Source organism: Chenopodium album, chromosome 22 (genome assembly GCF_948465745.1).
Source record: "Chenopodium album chromosome 22, dcCheAlbu1.1, whole genome shotgun sequence".
Classification (NCBI taxonomy): domain Eukaryota; kingdom Viridiplantae; phylum Streptophyta; class Magnoliopsida; order Caryophyllales; family Amaranthaceae; genus Chenopodium; species Chenopodium album.
Window position 1 is genome coordinate 29741887 of NC_137855.1, and position 18646 is coordinate 29760532.

At 32.8% G+C, this 18646-nt stretch overlaps 1 protein-coding gene across 1 annotated transcript; it reads right to left on the reverse strand.

Annotated features, from left to right (window-relative positions):
* Positions 1–17607: 17607 nt before the first annotated feature.
* Positions 17608–18153, reverse strand: LOC145604147 (uncharacterized). Its single transcript, XM_081660096.1, has one exon. It carries the CDS (start codon positions 18151–18153, stop codon positions 17608–17610), a length of 546 nt encoding a protein of 181 aa, XP_081516222.1.
* Between the last annotated feature and the right edge of the window lie 493 nt (positions 18154–18646).

The following is an 18646-nucleotide window of genomic DNA, read 5'->3' on the forward strand; positions in this document are numbered from 1 at the left end:
AGTTTGATAAAATTTATTCAAAAAAAATTTTGAGACAATTAAATTTTGGAAAAAATTAATTTCTTTTTTTGAAAACAATGTTTGTTTTTTTTTAAAAAAAAGTTTTTATCTCTTTTTGACGGGCAGTTTTTTATCTCACTAATTTTTTTTCAAAAAAATATACGTTGTTTCCTTTTTTCAATTCTTAATCCCTAGTTTTAGTTGGTTAGTTTTTCATTTAATAAAAAAATATTAGTTGGGTAGTTAATTTATATTATTTTCTTAGTCATTTTTTTTACTAACTCGAAAATTTAATTTGCATATTCAGTAAAAAAAAATGGAATTAATTTACATATTTGGTAAAAAAACAAATATTGTACTATATATACTAATCCGTCTCAACGTTCTCATTTCATTGATTCCAACTGTATATATACCAAGTACATAGAGTATATAATGGTCATCATATGTAAAGGTTATGGTTATTAATTTAGCATGAAATTTAATACAAATATGTCTGGTCTTGTTATAGTGGTTGCATGCGTATAAATTGTAATTTTGAATTTATAAATTATAAATTGGCTTTCAATTACAATTTTACAAATATCAATTAAAAATAAATAAAATAATTCAAAAAGCAATATAATTGAAATTGCTTCAATAAAAAATAGAAGTTTTTAAAGTTGCAAAATTACATAAGTGTCATAAATATATTGTGGGAAATAAGATTTGAACCAAGATCCTGTGATAAAATCAATAAACAATACACCATTTTATTTTATTTTTTTGAATAAAGATTGATAATAACAATACACCATCTTAGCTAAAGTTTAATAATAGTTAATAAATACCAAAAACAAAATTTAATTAACTATAATAGTGGTACTTTGCATTATGATGTTTTAGTGGTACATAGCAGTTATGACATATATGGAATTATAAATACATAAATTGTTAATTTTGATAGTTTAAGTTCAAATTTTTAGATTTAGATTTATATACTAATATTTAATAAGAGGAAAACTATAAAGAATTTAGAGTGCCACGTTACATTTTATACGCTGCGTTGTTTTAATCAAGTCTTATCTTAGTCAATCCTACTTAGGAAATGTTCACATTTACTGAACTAAGCTGAACTAAACTGATTGGAGCTGAACTGAACTGAATTGAACTGATTGGAGCTGAACTGAACTAAACTGAATTAAACTGAAATGAATAATTTATGAGAGAAGGAAATTAGGAGCTGAACTGAACTAAACTGATTGGAACTGAATTGAACTGAAATTAAGTAAATGTGAACATGCCCTTAATAACAAAAAAAAATCAACTTTTGGGTACGCCCAAAATTAAATTGGGGATGCCTAAAAGTGAAATTTATGTATGTACACTCTATAGGGGTTGAGAGTTTAGTCTACGCAAGAGTAATCATCCGTTAAGAAAAAGAGGACTAATCGAATTTGCTAGGATTCTTGCATGTATGTATTTTCATTATTGTTACATACTACATACATTCAAGTATATGTTTTAACCATGTCTTATATTTGTCAATCGTCCTGATTGTCTGATAAAATTTGAATTTTGGGTATTCCCAAAAAATAAATTGGGGATGCCTAAAAGCAAAATTTATGAACATTGTAGGGCCGTGAGTTTTCTTCTAATCAATTCAAGGTTAATTCGTTGCAAAATATAGTACTAATAGACAAAATTGTTAGGATTCTAGCGCGTATGAATTTCAATAATTGTCATTCGATTAAAAGCAACCATACCTTTAGCGCCATTGTATTTTGGGACTAACTAGTAGTCGTTTGGGACCGCCTAGTTGTGTCCTTTGTTGTAAATAATAGGACTTATATTCGAAATTGCTAGAATTCTTGCATGCATGAATTTCAATAATTATCCCTCGATTAAAGACTAACTAATCTTAGCATTTCATTTTGCCACTAATTAACTAGCGTAGTAAACGTTTGTGACTGCCTAGTTGTGTTAACTAGGTCAGTTCCCGTGCCTTGCACGGAAATTTTCAATAATCATTTTTAAACTATCATTATAATTTATAATTAGTTTTTTATTAACAAAATAAAATCTAAAAATATAGTTGAAATAAAGGATTATAGGTATAAAATGATGTAAAAAGTTATCAAACTTATGTTAAGAATGTTCTTTTTTTTTTTTTTTTTTTTTTTTTTTTTTTTTTATAGCTATATAAATATTTCGCGTTAAAGATATGTCAAATCTTTTTTTATTTGAAGTAATTATATTGTATAAATTTAGAAAACTATTTTTGTATAAGATTTGTTTCTTAAAATAAAATTAAAAAAAAACTAAGGACACACCAGGAGATGACACGTGTTATTCATGGTGTGTCTTTTAGTATATAGTTATTGATTGATTATTGTTACGTATGTACTACATACATTCAAGTATATGTTTTTGCGTATCCTTAAATTAATATAAGATAAGGGGGTTTCTCAATCTAAATAAGGATCGTTATGTAATAGGTACTATTTTGGCCGAGCAACTATTTTCAGCATATAAAATAGGGATTTCAACTTTAATAATTAAGGATCGCAATTAAGCTAATGATGAGACCTTGGTTAGATAGAGTGGTAATTAATCTAGTTAAGAGTACTAAAAATGGATGTGATTAACAAAAATAATCTTATTTTATCTATTTTGTAAAAAAAAAAGAAAAAAGAAAAAAGAATTGAACCACTTCATTTTTAGGTACACCCAATTATAACTTAGATATGCCTAAAATAAGAAACATTTTATACAACGTGATCTATTTTTCAATCAAGTCTTATCTTTGTCAATTGTTCTATTGACTAATAAGATTAGAATGTTGGGTGAATACACCCAAATTAAATTGAGGTCTTGAGGATACCTAAAAGCAAAATTTATGCATCCTCTAGGGGTTGTGAGTTTATTTCAACAAAAGGATAATCCGTTGCAAACAATAGTATTAATATAGATGAAGTTGTTAGGATTCTTGCGTTTATGTATTTGGCTAATTGTCCTTCGATTAAAGGCAAAAGTATCTTTATTGTTTTATTTTGGGACTAACTAGTAGTTGTTTGTGACTGCCTAGTTGTTTAGGGTAAAATTACCCTAGACACATGCATCAATAGTATAGTGACATGTGTCCCATAGGCGATAGCAAAAATAGTCAATCAACAATAAATAGTTGTTTTTTTATATTTATTTTATTTTTTAAATAAATCAACAATATTTAGTTTTTATAATTTTGGGTGGGCGTATAGGTAACGTCGTACAACTATTAACATACTCCTTTTATATATATATATATATATATATATATATATATATATATATATATATATATATATATATATATATATAATTACGTACTACTATGGTTTGTTATAACTTTACAAGAATATTCTTTCTTGTTAAGATTATAACAATGTATAGTGTTGTAATAGAATACGTCCTTTATAACTATTGTAATATTGTTAAAATTAAAGATATCTATTCTATCCTTTACAATTATTGTTAACATTATTAAATAATATATTTCAAACAAATGTTAACAAGAAATAGGTTGAAACGTGTAGGCTTAAAACATGTTTACTTCGGTTTGAAAAGAGTTTTCTTCTACAAATTGAGTCTATGATCAGTATTATTGTAAATACCCTAACGCATTGGGAATGCCCAATAATTGTTTGGTATCAAACATACTAAGGTTTAAGATGATTCGATGAACTAATTAACGTATTTATTATATTAAATAATATATCTTTGCCAAAGTTGCATTTAGATTTAAAATACTAGTACATTGTGGAATTATAATGAGGCAAAAGCTTGTGTTTATTCATCATATGCGGCAGCTTAAATACAAGTACAATCCTAGGCAATCCACCCTAGTACAAAGATAAGATCAAAGATTTCCACAATATATCATATGCCAACTATACAATATATGGTCATATGATCATATCCTAATATATCATAACATACATGTACAAATGTACTTACACATATTAAGATTTTGAAATTTTCATACACATATTATGTTAATAAATTTTGCATATATTCAAATACGTATATAATATATATATATATATATATACATGTGTTGAGAGTGATTTAAAACATAATAGAGAATAAGTAAAATTAATTTCATTTTAGTAAAAGTAATTTTATTTTTAAAAGCTAAAATAACCAAATCTTACCTAAATTTTATTTGGCCATGTTAATTTCATAAAAAATGAAAAAATGTAATGTCGAGTGATGATTTACATATATGTTTCCAATTTAGAAACACACAACAATTAGTTGAAATGATTAATCCATTTATGTGCATGTATATATTTTCAAATTCATTAATTATTGACCATCTTCTTCTTTTGGATCATGTATTAAAATAAAAACTTTTTTTTTGTTTTTATTTTGTTAATTTGGGTGGTTCTAAATCATGGGTATCCCCAACTTGTTAGGGTATGATGAAAGAGAGGTTGATCTTTTTGCACACTTTTATATATATTATTTTATTAACAATAACACCCTTTTTAAATTGAATTAATTTTTAAGTATAATGGTGGATTCTATTTTTAATGTTCTTTTTACTTTATTACCAACAATGGCACACTTGTCCTACTTGACCAGTATTTTATTTTTCCCAAAAAAAAACCAATAATTTATTTTAGTCAAATGATAATTAAGATGATATGAGTATAAATTATTAATTGAGGTAAGTAAATCAAATAATACTAATTATTATCTTTCACGCACTATATATGTTTTAGTTGTTTGTATATAATTCATACCTATATATATACACTGTTCTATGTTTTAATCAATTGTTATCTTTGTCTATCATTCTGATTGACTAATAATATCCAAAGACTGGGTATGCCCAAAATTAAATAAGGGGGTTGTATGCTCTAGGAGTTGTGAGCTTTTTTTATTTATACGCTAGAGAAATTCATTGCGAACAATATGACTATATTAATCGAAAATGCTAGGATTCTTGTGTGTATGAATTTTTATTTTTATCCTTCGATTAAAGGCAGACTGATCTTTAGCGTTTTACTATTTCGAGACTAACTAGTAGTCATATGGGACTGCCTATTCGTGTTCTTTGTTACTTACTACGTACATTCAAGTATATATTTTTGTGTATAGATCAATTTTTGATAAGGGGGTTTCTCAATCTAAACAAGGATCATTTGTGTAATAGGTAATGATTTGACCGAGCAACAACTATAGTTAGCATTTAAATTCGGACATTCCACTTTAACAAGAACCGTGATTAAGCTAATGAGACCTTGGCTAGATTGAGTTGCAATTAATCTAGTCAGTGTAATAACAACAGATGTGATTATCTGAAATAACCTTGCTTATACTTCTATAAGTTGTAAAAAAAATAAAGGAATTGAACGACTTTGTTTTTGGTACGCCCAAATATAACTTAGGTATAGCTAGCCAAAATGGAAAACATTTTTTTATACACCGTGATCTATGTTTTAATCAAGTCTTTTCTTTGTCAATTATCCTGATTAACTAATAAAAATCGAATTTTGGATACGCCAAAATTAAATTGGGATATCTAAAAGTGAAATTTATGTATGGTCTAGGGGCTATGAGTTTATTTCTATGCAAAGTTAATCTGTTGCGAAAAATAGTATTAACAATCGAGATCTCGAGGATTCTTGACTGTATGAATTCCAATGATTATCCTTCGGTTAAAGGCAAACATATCTTTAGCGTTTTATTTTGGGACTAACTAGTAGTCATTTGGGACCGCCTAGTTGTGTTTATTTTGTTACGTACAAAGTGCATTCAAGTATATATGTTGTCGTGTATCCCTCAATTAAATAAATTCAATAAAAAAGACATGTCTCTAAACAAGTATTGTTATATAATAGGTAATATTTTGGCCAAGAAGCTATTTTCACCTTAATTCAGGCTTTCTACTTTAATAATAAGTGTGTTTATGCAAGTTAGACCTCGGATACATACAGTGATGACAATAAATCTAATCAGGAGTACTAAAAACGGATGTGATAATCTAAACAAACCTTAGCTTATACTTCTGTATATTGTAAAAAAAAGTAATAATAAAAATAAAATAAAAAATTGAACCACTACATTGTAGGTACAACCCAAATATAAATTAGGTATACCCAAAATAAAAAACTTTATATACATCGTGATCTATGTTTTAATTAATTAAGGGCCTGTTCACATTTACTTAATTTCAATTCAGTTCAGTTCAGCTTTAATCAATTCAAATCAGTTCAGCTCAGTTTATTTAAGCTCCAATCAGTTTAGTTCAGTTCAGTTGAGAAACTAATTTCCTTCTCTCATAAAATATTCATTTCAACTCAGTTCAGTTCAGTTCAGCTCCAATCAGTTCAGTTCAGCTCCAATCACAAGCCATAAGTCTTGTATTTATCAATCGTTTGGATTAACTTGGAGATACTTTGAAAATCAAACATTCAAATTTTAAATACTATGAAAATTAAATTGGAGATACCGAAAAGCGAAATTTATGCATGCTCTATGAGTTGTGAGGTTATTATACGCAAGAGTAATTCGTTGCAAAAAATAAGACTAAGGGCCTGTTCTTTTCAACTTATTTTCAGTTCAGTTCAGTTCAATTCATTTCTTATCTTAATTTCCTTCTCTCATAAATTATTCATTTCAGTTCAGTTCAGTCAATCAGAACAGGCCCTAGTAATCAACATTGTAAGGATTCTTGCGTGTATTATGAATATTGATAATTATCCTTCGATTAAAGGCAAATTGATCTTTAACGTTTTATTTTGGGACTAACTAGTCATTGTTTGGGACAACCTAGTTATGCCCTTAGTTACATACTATGTGCATTCAAGTATATATATTTTTTCGGGTATCCTTAAATTAATTTAAGATCGGATAAGTGGGTTTCTAAATTTAAACAAGGATTTTTAAATTATGTACTCCCTCCGTTTCAATTTGTTAGTCTCATGGCTACGTGGTTTCAAAAAAAAAAAAAAAAAAAAAAGAAAAGAAAAGAAAATCAGAATTGATTTTTAGAGAGAGTATTGTAATTATAAAATTAATATTGAATTATATATATACGGTTTTTCAAAATAACTCTCTATACATAATTTTTTTTTTTTTTTTTTTACAGGTTTACAAGATGTATTTGTACATCTGAATATACATGAAATTGGTAAAATATAAAATAAAAATCCAAACTTATATACATAATTAATTATTTTTAAAATTTAAATGTTAAAAAATAAAAAATTTGGCAAAAAAGTAATCTTCTTAATATGTTATAATATTTAAACAAATTTTTTGTTGCTTTCAAAAAAAAAAAAAAAAAGACAAAAAAAAAAACAATTTTTTTGTTTGGCATAAATAATTGGAATAGATTTAGTAAAATATATCACCATGTTAATATGTTAAAATATTTTAACAAATAATTTTTTACAAAAATAATATCACCATTATTCAATGAAATTAAAATAACTTCTACATTTGTTACCAAGAGCTATAAATTAGGAGAATAAAGTCAAAGATATAATTTACAGCTAATAAAAATTATTTACTAAAGTTAAAGGAATGTGATTGGTACTTATTTAAATCAATCATTGAAGTTATGGAAAATGATTGATACGAAGGATTGAAGAGATTGATTTTTTTTTTTTTGGTATTTTCGTTTCCTTTTTTTTTAAAAAAAAGAAGAAAAAAACTGCATTGCATTGTCGTTTTTTTTTACCACAAATTCATATCTTATACTTGAGATATTTTAAGCTTATCAATAGTACGGTGATAAAAACTAAAAAAATAAAAAACATCCTTTTACATCACAAAATCAATATACATATGAATTAATAACAAATAATTAATTTGATATTATATCATTTGAAATGGATGTATAATTGCTAAATAATCGGATTAACATGATCTTTGAGAATTTCAAATGTTATCAATGGTGAATCAGATACAATTCATATATAATTTGGTAATTTTTGAAGCATAATTGTGATTAAATATTAATCTTATTAATTCCATGTATAATTTAGTAATTTTTTGATGTGGTTTGGATGAATAATGAAGATTGGAGGTTAAAGCTGAAAAACCCCATTAAAATAGATCAAAGGTGAAGTGCGCCATTAAAGATGAATTAAGTTATCAGAATGGGGATGAAGCTAGTAATGGGGATGAAGAAATACAAATGTATATATTTTTTTTATTATTATTTTGGATGATTTACTTCAATTTTATAACGTTGAATGGTTTTTTATAAATTATAATATTGATATTATAATTTGGGAAAAAAAAAAAATTTACCATCTCAAATTAATGAACCAAACAACACTTTGTTGACTAGTTGTTGAGTGGTCAATGACTTGTTATGACTTAAATTATGTGAAACTTAGATTTTTTAATTTTTTTTTAAAAAATGTAATATTCGAAGGCTAAGATTAAGCAATAAATAATATCAACGGTTCAGATTTAATCTCTTATTGTAGTCGACCATAGTCGTCTGTAGTCGTCCGTAGTCGACGACTACCCTAGAATCATCCTACACCGCCATTATTGGTCGGGTTGAGTATTTAATATTTGGAGTGCTGAAATCCATGTTTCATTCAATACATTTCATAAACCAATCCATTTCCTAGCTCATTTCCCTAAACCATACCTTACTTTTTACTTTCCGTGTCCACATCACAAAACCGAGAGAAACTGATTTTATGGACCAATAATTTTGATCCAATTATTATTGTTTTGGATATGCCTTGAAATAAGCTTTAAAAAAATATATCATAAGCCTAATTCCGATTTAAAACGAAGAAGATATGAGCGTAATACTAAACTCGGCCCAAAACCGACACCCTCTCACTAAAACATTCATATCTCAAAATGTACAAATGATTTTGACCTGATTCTAATTGGGTTGGAAATTAGACTTGATAATCTTTCTAATGATATATTATATGCCTTATTTAGAGTTACGGATCAAAAGTTATGATAATTTAAAAACGCATAAAAAACTAGAATTACCGCGCACAATGTAAAAGCACCGTGTCACGACAAAATCTGACGTGGCACGGTGGTTGGTGGCGTGACACGGTACCTGTTGCCGTGACACGATACCTGTTGCCATGACACGGTATTTCTCACCGTGTCACGATGCTTTTTCCGCCGTTATTCTCACGCACTTTTTTTTACTGTGACACGGTGTACGGTACCGTGACACGGTACGGTACATGTTCTGTGTCACGGTAATTTCCCAAGTATTCTCCACGTAAAACCTAACGCGTTTTATCCTCAGTTTTCTGTTTTTGTCCTGCGTCACACCAAAGTACCCCACGTCACGGGAATTCTTGCCGTGTCGCGGCATGCTTGTGCCATGTCACGGCGCATTTTGTCATCAACCTTTTATATGGTTTTTATCTTTTTAGGGTTTCGTGTGTTCCCTCTGCTCATTTTCCCTATAAATACCCCCCTCCTTTCTGCAGTTCGGGGCACCAAACCATTCTCTCTTCCTCTCTTTTACACCAAAAATTATTCTTCTCTCTCTCTCTCTCTCTCTCTCTCTCTCATATTCTAAGCCCTTTAACCTATATTTCTTCTAATTACATCATTTCTTCCTTTAGCACTCCAAGGAGTCCATACTTAACCCGAGGTTCCGTCCTTAAACCAAGGCGTGAAAGGTACAAATAACTGAGGGTTTGGACTAAATCAACTCTACTTTTTATTTAATTTAATTTATATTTTTATTGAAGTTACTAACAATGTATTCATGATGTAGCAATATAAAGAAACGCGCGGAATGTGAGTAATTAATTAATTTAATTACTTATTTTTATTTTATATTGCTAGTATCATGATTAGGGTTGTTATTTGATTTGACTAACGTATTATTGTTGAATTGCTTCCAATATTAATGTTTATTCTATTGTTATTATGATCACGATATTGCACGTTAAAGGGAATATGTAATTGAATATCACGCTTACTAAGATACTTTGGACAACCGATTTAGGTACCTTTAATCTTGTTATTAAATCGAAGTGATCACAATATTATAGTGTAGGAATTTATGAGTACTAATTGCGGAATAAACATAAATCATATTCATAAAGCACCTAATTCCAAGGAACATTGCATAACACATAAAGAACATATAATTGTACCTTTGAAGCGTGATTCCACGTGCGATCGAGCAAGAGAAATAGGAGATAAAGAACCTCAAGCGTGATTCCTCTACTTGGTCCACGGGCACGGATTAAGACCTCCACTAATCTAACTATGATAGCCCAATCCATTTCATGATTAGTTAATTCCTCACGAGGCCCATTAATGAGCCCCTTACTTGCTTAACCCAATACCCTTGTGTGTGACCTCATAGGATCCATTCTAGCGGGCTTTGGACTATTTGACTAGTCCAAAGATCATCGCTCATAGTCTAGCAACAGATGATGACGTCCCAAAAGAACGAACTTATTATCTCCATAATAGTGATCCTTGATATATTTAGTAATTACACTTATCGAAGACACAACTCCTTCATATAGAATTATATGTTGCATTAATATTTGACCAATTTAGCATAATAATAGTTTGGAGGGAATTAAATCTTTGTTTGCATGCCTTTGATATCACAGGAATACTTTTCACTATAAGAATCGAGTAGAGGCCAATACAGGCGAATGTGACTCCATGACTCACTTTGTACCATCATCCCCGATCCTCCTTCGTCGTTCTGAACCATATGGAGTTAGTTTTCTCATGGATTATGAATGGGGTGTAACCTTCACGAGTCAATTGTTGTTGCCTATCGTTGTCCCTTAATCGTGGTTGTCTTTTTGATCCGTGAGTAGTTTACAAGTTCCTTAAAAACTTGTTGGGGGCTCCCTACTTTCCTTATCCCTAATCGATGTCCCTAATTGCATGTCAATTCCCACTTCCTATGAGTGCCAAGCATATTCACGCATGCTAACGTAGGCGCACTTCAATCGACACCTACACTCCTGAGTTGCCCTTATTATTTTTCCAGGCTCCATCCACCAATATTGTTGCCCGTTGTAGGGAATATTTCAAGCATCATAACCCCAAGATTGAACCCCACTATGATCATACACTAAAGTATGGTGGCGTCCAAAGGGAAAGAAAAGAGAGCAAAAGAGTCGCCAACAAGTTTTAGGAACTTGTAAACCGTTCACGAGGTGAAGGTTACACCCCTTAACGATCCATGAGATCGTCAACTCCAAAAGGTCTTGAACCAAATAGGGTTCGAGGATGAGGGTACGAATCCAATCTACAAAAGAAAGGACCCGCCCTATAAAATAGGCCTCTACTTTATTCTACTCGTATTCATGTGCGCTTTCTGACTAACATGCAAACATTAGATTTATCCTAAACCTGTTTATCTATGCTGGTTGAATATTAATGCACAAATAAAACTATTATTGGCGATCACTTGCATTAAAATCATATTAGCCTAAAATCAAATTATATATTATCTTATTAAGCGTGATTTCAAGTACAAATTCCCTTTAAACATGCATAAAAGGCGTGATCAGACAATAACAATAAAAATATCAAGCAACATAATAATAATAATCATAATCATGTTAATAATAAAGCTTAAATATAATAGCTAGATCTTAGTGTAGGGAATATTTCAAGCATTATGATCCCAAACTTGAACCCCACTGTGATCATACACTTAAGTATGGTGGCGTTCCAAAGGGAAGAAAGCTAGAGCAAAAGAGTCGCCAACAAGTTTTAGGAACTTGTAAATCCAAAAGACAATCCAAAAGGACCATCAACTCCATAAGGTCTTGAACCAAATTGGGTTCGGGGATGAGGGTACGAATCCGATCTACAAAAGAAAGGACCCGCCCTATAAAATAGGCCTCTACTTTGTTCTGCTCGTATTCATGTGCGCTTTTCGAATAACATACAAACATTATATTAAACCTAACCTGTTTATCTATGTTGGTTGAATATTAATGCACAAATAATACTATTATTGGCGATCACTTGAATTAAAATCACATTAGCCTAAACCAAATTATTAATTATCTTATTAAGCGTGATTTCAAGTACAAATTCCCTTTAAACAAGCATAAAAGGTGTGATCAAGCAATAACAATAAATAAAATTAAGCAACATAATAATAATCATGATAAAGCATAATTAAGCATAATGATAACAATCATGTTAATAAAGCTTAAATATAATAGCAAGATCCTAAGCATGATACTAACAAGATTAATAACAAATCCTAGCATGTCACTAAGCAATAAAGATCAAAGCTTTAAACCTAACATGGTACTAACATGATATTATAATATTAGAAGTAGATAAAGAGCATCCTAAACATGATACTAGAAAACATTAAATAACATCCTAACATGATACTAGAAAGCATTAAAAGCATCCTAACATGATACTAGGAATTAAACAATAATAAACATGCTTTCTACATCATGAAAGAAATAGAGAGTAAGCTAATCTACTTACTTTGAAGCCTCGTACCTCTTTCTAATAACAAAATACACAAGTTAGTAAACTTCAATGAAAATAATAAAGAATTATTAAAGAATTAAAGGAATTAAAGTTTAAACTAGATTTGGACCAAACCCTCAGAAAATATCAAACCTTGCACGTCTAGGGCGAAGGCAACTTCGAACTTGGCTAGGTGATTCTAAATCTTGTGTATGCGGAATATTGTTTAAAAGGTTGGTTTAGAAAGAGAGAGAGAATAAGAATTAAGGTAATTCTTGATGAGAGTTGATAGAGAGAATTGATGAATAAAAACGGAGGTTTGAGACCCTATTTATAAGGAAATAATCCGGAAAAATATGGAATTTGATAAGGAATAAAACTACACGCTGTCGCCAGGAATTCACTCTGTCGCGAGGCGAAAGCCTTGTCGTTTGGCGACAGTCTGACTTAGACGCGCTTTTCCACGCGGAATCCGATCTTTAATCAACTTGATCTACGGAATCCGTACAGAAGATAAAAACGTGTTTTCAAAGATAATAATAATAATAATAATAATAATAATAATAATAATGATTTGAAAACAATAATAATAATAATATTTTATTCCAAATAAAAGTCCACCTTAAAATAAATAATTATTAAATCTAATAATATTAGAATTAAAAGGAATCTTCTAGAAACTTCTAGAAAGCTATAATTAATCCTAATAATTTTAGGAATAATAAAAATAATTAACATTGGGCCCTCCTCTAGATCATTGGGCCGTATGTAAATAATTAACCGGGCCCAGTTTAGTATTTTGGCCATAACTTCCTCAATATTCATCGGAATTGGGCTTATAATATATCGTTGGAAATGTCTCTTCAAGCCCTATCCAACTACACTATTATTGGACCTTAATTATGGACCGAACTAAACTGGTTTGGCTATAAATAGATTTATTTTCGAAAACAGAGAGAAGAGAATTTTAAATAAAACTAAACCGCAACACTTGACTTTTCCACACTTTCACCTCATCGATTATGGTTCGACGTGAAAGGCATTCATTACTGGGTTTGGTTTTAGGGAGACACAAATGGGTGTCTACACCTAGGCATGATACTAACAAGATTAATAACAAATCCTAGCATGTCACTAAACAATAAAGATCAAAGCATTAATCTTAACATGGTACTAATATGATAACATGAAATTAGAAATAATAAAAGGCATCCTAAACATGATTCTAGAAAGCAATAAAAACATCCTAACATGATACTAGGAATTAAATAAATTTAAGCATGCTTTCTACATTGAAATTAAATAGGGAGTAAGCTAATAACTTACTTTGAAGCCTCGTACCTCTTTCTTATAACAAAATACACGCGTTAGTAAACTTCAATGAAAATAATAAATCAAAGAATTTAATTAAATAATTGAAAGAAAGAGTTAAAAAGTTTAGACTGGATTTGGGACCAAACCCTCAGAAAAGTATAAACCTTTCACGTCTAGGGCGAAGGCAACTTCGAACTTGGCTAAGTGTTTCTAGATCTTGTGTATGCGGAATTGTGTTTGTGAAAAACTAGAGAGAGATGAGAGCTTAGAGATATTTGAGAGAATAAATTGATCGTTGATGATTAAAAATGGAGGTTCATGACCCTATTTAAAAGAAAAATAGTCCGAAAATAGGTAGAATTTGATAAGGAATAAAACTCCACGCTGTCGCCGCAAAACCAACTTGTCGCTTGGCGACAAGCTCTGTCGCGTGGCGACAAGGCTTGTCGCGTAGTGACAGGCCTGTCGTTTGGCGACAGCCTAGAATTCCACGCGCTTTTAACCACGGAGTCCACTTATGAATCAAAATTGACTTGTAAAGTCCGTATGTAAACTGAAATCGTATTTTCATAAAATAATATTTTATTCCAAGTAAAACTTATCAAAATATAATTATTAATTCTAATTCTATTAGGATTTAAGAGAATCTTCTAGAGAATTCTAGAAGACTATAATTAATCCTAATAACTAACATTGGGCCCTCCTCTAGATCATTGGGCCGCATGTAAGGATCAAACCGGGCCCAGTTAGTATTTTGGCCATAACTTCCTCATTATTCATCGGAATTGGGCTTATAATATATCGTTGGAAAGCTCTTTGCAAGCCCCATCCAACAACACTATTATTGGACCCTTTTCGTGGACCAAAATAAACTGGATTGGCTATTTTCATAAAATAGAGTTGGTTTTTGAAAACAGAAGGAAAGATATTTTTATTAAAACTAACCGCAACACTCGACTTTTCACACTTTCACCTCATTCAATTATGATTCGACGCGAAAGTTATTCATCACTGGGTTTGGTTTTGGGGAGACACAAATGGGTGGCTACACCCGTACTCTTCCTGTGTCCTCTTGCCCCAAGTCAATGGAGTGGGGGGGCATATTGTTGGGGCTTTGTAGTGGTGCCATACTCTGCTCTGTGGTTGATTGCAGCCACACAAGTTTTCACCCACCAACTCAAGTTTCCATAAGACTTGTTGGATCCAGTGTTACCTCTCGAAAAATGGTCTTGTTCCTGTATGTCCAAATGTCCCATAAGCCTGCAAGTAAGGAATTGGTTCTCTCGAACTTTGGTTTATCCTTCTTCATCAAGACATGGATCAAAGATTGCACCCATTGGTCAATGGGGAATCCTCGGCTTGCAAGGGTGTTGATGCCCAAAACTAAAGCTGCCCACATTCGGGAAGCCCACTCACAGTCCCTAAAAAGATGTTCCCGGAACTCATGCTCCGCTTTACACAACACACATACGGGGTCAATTGGAACCCCTCTTTTTGCCAAATTCTAATTATCCACAATTTCATTATTGCACAGTTTTCACACAAAGAGTTTCACCTTCGGGATCGACGGTATAGCCCAAAACTTCTTCCAGAAGTCTGTAGTGCTCATCCACTTGCAGTGGCTTAACTGGAAGTCATCAGAATGCTGTATCCAGATTTGACAATGTAAGATCCTGGGGAGGTATGGCCCCACATGCGAGTGTCATCTTCCTCACTAGGAGGAACATGCATACTTAGTATTGCTCGAGCATCATTAAATTCAAAGAGCCTCCATGTGAGCGATGCGTTCCAATTTCTCGAGGTCGGGTTAAGAAGCTGGTGTACCTTCTAGATCCCTTCCTTGGTCATGCTCATGACATCATGCCTAAGAGTCGGGTTCGACCCTTGACCAAAGCATCGGAAAAGCAGTTAATCCGTTGACCATTACTCAGCCTCCAAACGGAGTGTTTCTTCATCAGGGTTGCCACACGTAATTTCCCTTTATAGCCCCAGGACCAATGGCCTTCTCTTCTTTTTCCGCTATTTCCAGGGGGAGGTGTTTGTATTTTTCCCTATAGATCATGCTGAGAAGGCAGGATGTATTATTCTGGCATCTTCAAGCATACTTGTACAAAAGGGCCTTGTTGAAAAACCCCATGTTCCAGATACCTAAGCCCCCTTTCCCTTTTGGAAGCTCCAAAATATCTTTATTTCTCCAATGAATAACTTTATCCTTGCCTTTTAAAGCCCAGAAAAGGGTGTCGGTAATCTTCTTTGGCACCAAGAATATGAAGAAGACATGGGTGAACAAGGACGCTAGGATGCTGCTGATTGGGACCAGTCTGCCTGCCTAGGATAGAGATTTTGACATCCAAGAAGAGAGCTTAGCATTCACCTTATCAATCATGAACTAGAATTCCTTTGTCTTCGCCGATGTGAAGGTTACTGGGCTGCCAGGGTAAACTTCCGCATCCTTTTTCTCAGAAATTGCAAGGACCCTTTTGATGTGGTTCCTGTCTTCGATCGAGCTATTTGGGCTATTAATGATTGAGGATTTTTTAAGGTTGATGATTTCCCTTGAGGCTCTACAGAACAGATCCAAGGTCTGCTGATACTAATGACAATCCAGAATGTCCGCTTGGATGAAAAACAAAGCATCATCTGCAAAGAAGAGGTGAGAGATTGGCTGTGCTCTCCTTGCAATTTTAATCCCTTTGATTTTTCCTTCTCTTTCCAGATCACGAATCATATGGGACAAGACCTCCATACAGATGATAAAGAGGTAAGGGGATAAGGGGTCGCCCTGACGAAGCCCGCATCTTGGAATGATACTCTAAGAGGCTTCACCATTCACCAACACCCTGTAGGACACAGTCAAGACACACTCAAGGACCCAGTCAATCCATACTCTCGAGAAACCCATCCCTTCCAATGCACGCTCCAAGAAGTCCCATCTAACTCTGTCATAGGCCTTGTTCATGTCGATTTTGATCGTTGCTAGAGGTTGCTTGCCCTACTTCTTGCGCTTGATGTGAGTCAGAATCTCATAAGCAACTAAGCTAGCATCCCCCATCAGACATCCTTTAGCACCGATCTTAACCTCAATGTAAGGCATTTTGAGATGATCTTATAAACAATATTACAGAGACTAATTGGTCGGAATTCTCCTACATGGGTGGGGCGGGAAACCTTCGGAATCAGAGCAATGAAGGTGTGATACCATTCTCGAAGTAGCTTTCCTTTGGATAAGAAACTCTAAATGCTTTCAATAACATCATGGCTCATCTCCCCCCCAGAATTTGTGGAATACCTCACTAGGGATGCCATCTGGACTCGGCGATTTGGAACCAGCAATAGAGAACACAGCTTGCTTTATATCAGAGTCCGTAAACGATTTTTGAAGTCTGTCCACATGACTCGGTTTCAGCAACATCCCATCCCACTGAAATTTGATGTCGTCCAAGTCCTTGTTGTGGTTGAGCGTGTCCTCCGGGGAACTGATCTCTTTCGATATGAAAGACGCTTCAAAATATCTAACAAATTCTTGCTCCAACTCCGGCTTGTTCGACAGCCACTTCCCAGTATCATCTCTAATCATGAATATTTCATTGTGTCGCGTTCTTTGTTTTGTAGCTCGGAAGAAAAGAGAAGCATTGGAGTCTCCCCACAAGTTCCAGTTTAGGCGCGATCATTGCTTCCAGTACAAGAGTTTCAAATTGATAACCTCTTGAATCTCCATTCTCTTGTGAATCTCGTTCCCACCAATTTCCTTCCAATATCTCTCGATAATATCTAGATCCCGAAGAGTCTTTTGATTTGCTTTGTCTCATTGCATATTTCTTCCCAGTTAACTTTTTTTTAAAAAACACGACACCAATAAAAAGCCACTGACTTCGCTCTTCCGAGTTTCCTGGAAACCGAGAACATAGGTGATCCTTTCGACTGTTTAACCCAATCGCTTTTGATCTCCGCACATAGACTCTCATGGGATAAACACCAAGCTTCGAACTTGTAGGGGCATTTCCGCTTTGATTGAGGCGAATCCACCTCCAAAATAATCGGGGAGTGGTTTGAAGTTAGGATAGGCAGGTTCAAGAGGATAGCGTTTGGAAAGAGGTCCATCCATTCTCCTATACACATAGCTTTGTCTATTCTTTCATAGATTATATCATCCCCCTTTTGATTATTGCACCAGGTAAATGGCACTCCTAAGGACTGAATATCTACAAGATTGTTCCCAATTTTCCACACTATAAAATCTGTCCATCCACCAATATTGTCACTGCCCCCCAATTTATCTTCGTATTTGTCTACCTGATCAAAATCACCGATGATCACAGTTCGAGAGTGCAATGATGCAAGAGCCGAAGTGAAATTGTTCCATACATCTAGCCTATCCAACATTGCCGGAGCATCATGCAAGCACACAAGAGACCATTCTTTATTCCATACATATACCAATTACAAGAAACGAAATTGCAAGAAGTGGAAATGACTGAAGGGAAACTAAAGGGGAGCTAAGTATGGCTAAACCGCCACTCAGTCATATGGCGTCAACGCCTAAAATATTACTAAAGCCATAGCCGTTTAACAACCTGTTTAGGCCACTAAGACTACATTTAGTCTCCATTAAAAACAAAATTTGTGGCTTAAACTTGCGGACTAGCCATTGTAGAAAGGGAATTGTAGAGGTGTCCGCAGCTTTAAGGCCTCTACAATTCCACGCCAAGATCCTTATGGGCTCCTTGGGGAGGTCTTTTGGGGCCCACCCCATCTTCTTAAGTAGCTCTGCCTAGAGTAAGCTCGGTAAACACGAACTCAGAATTAACTGGTTCAAAATTCAAATCAGGAAGTGCCTCTTTTTTCTATTCTGTTCTTCTCTTTTTTCCACCCAAGA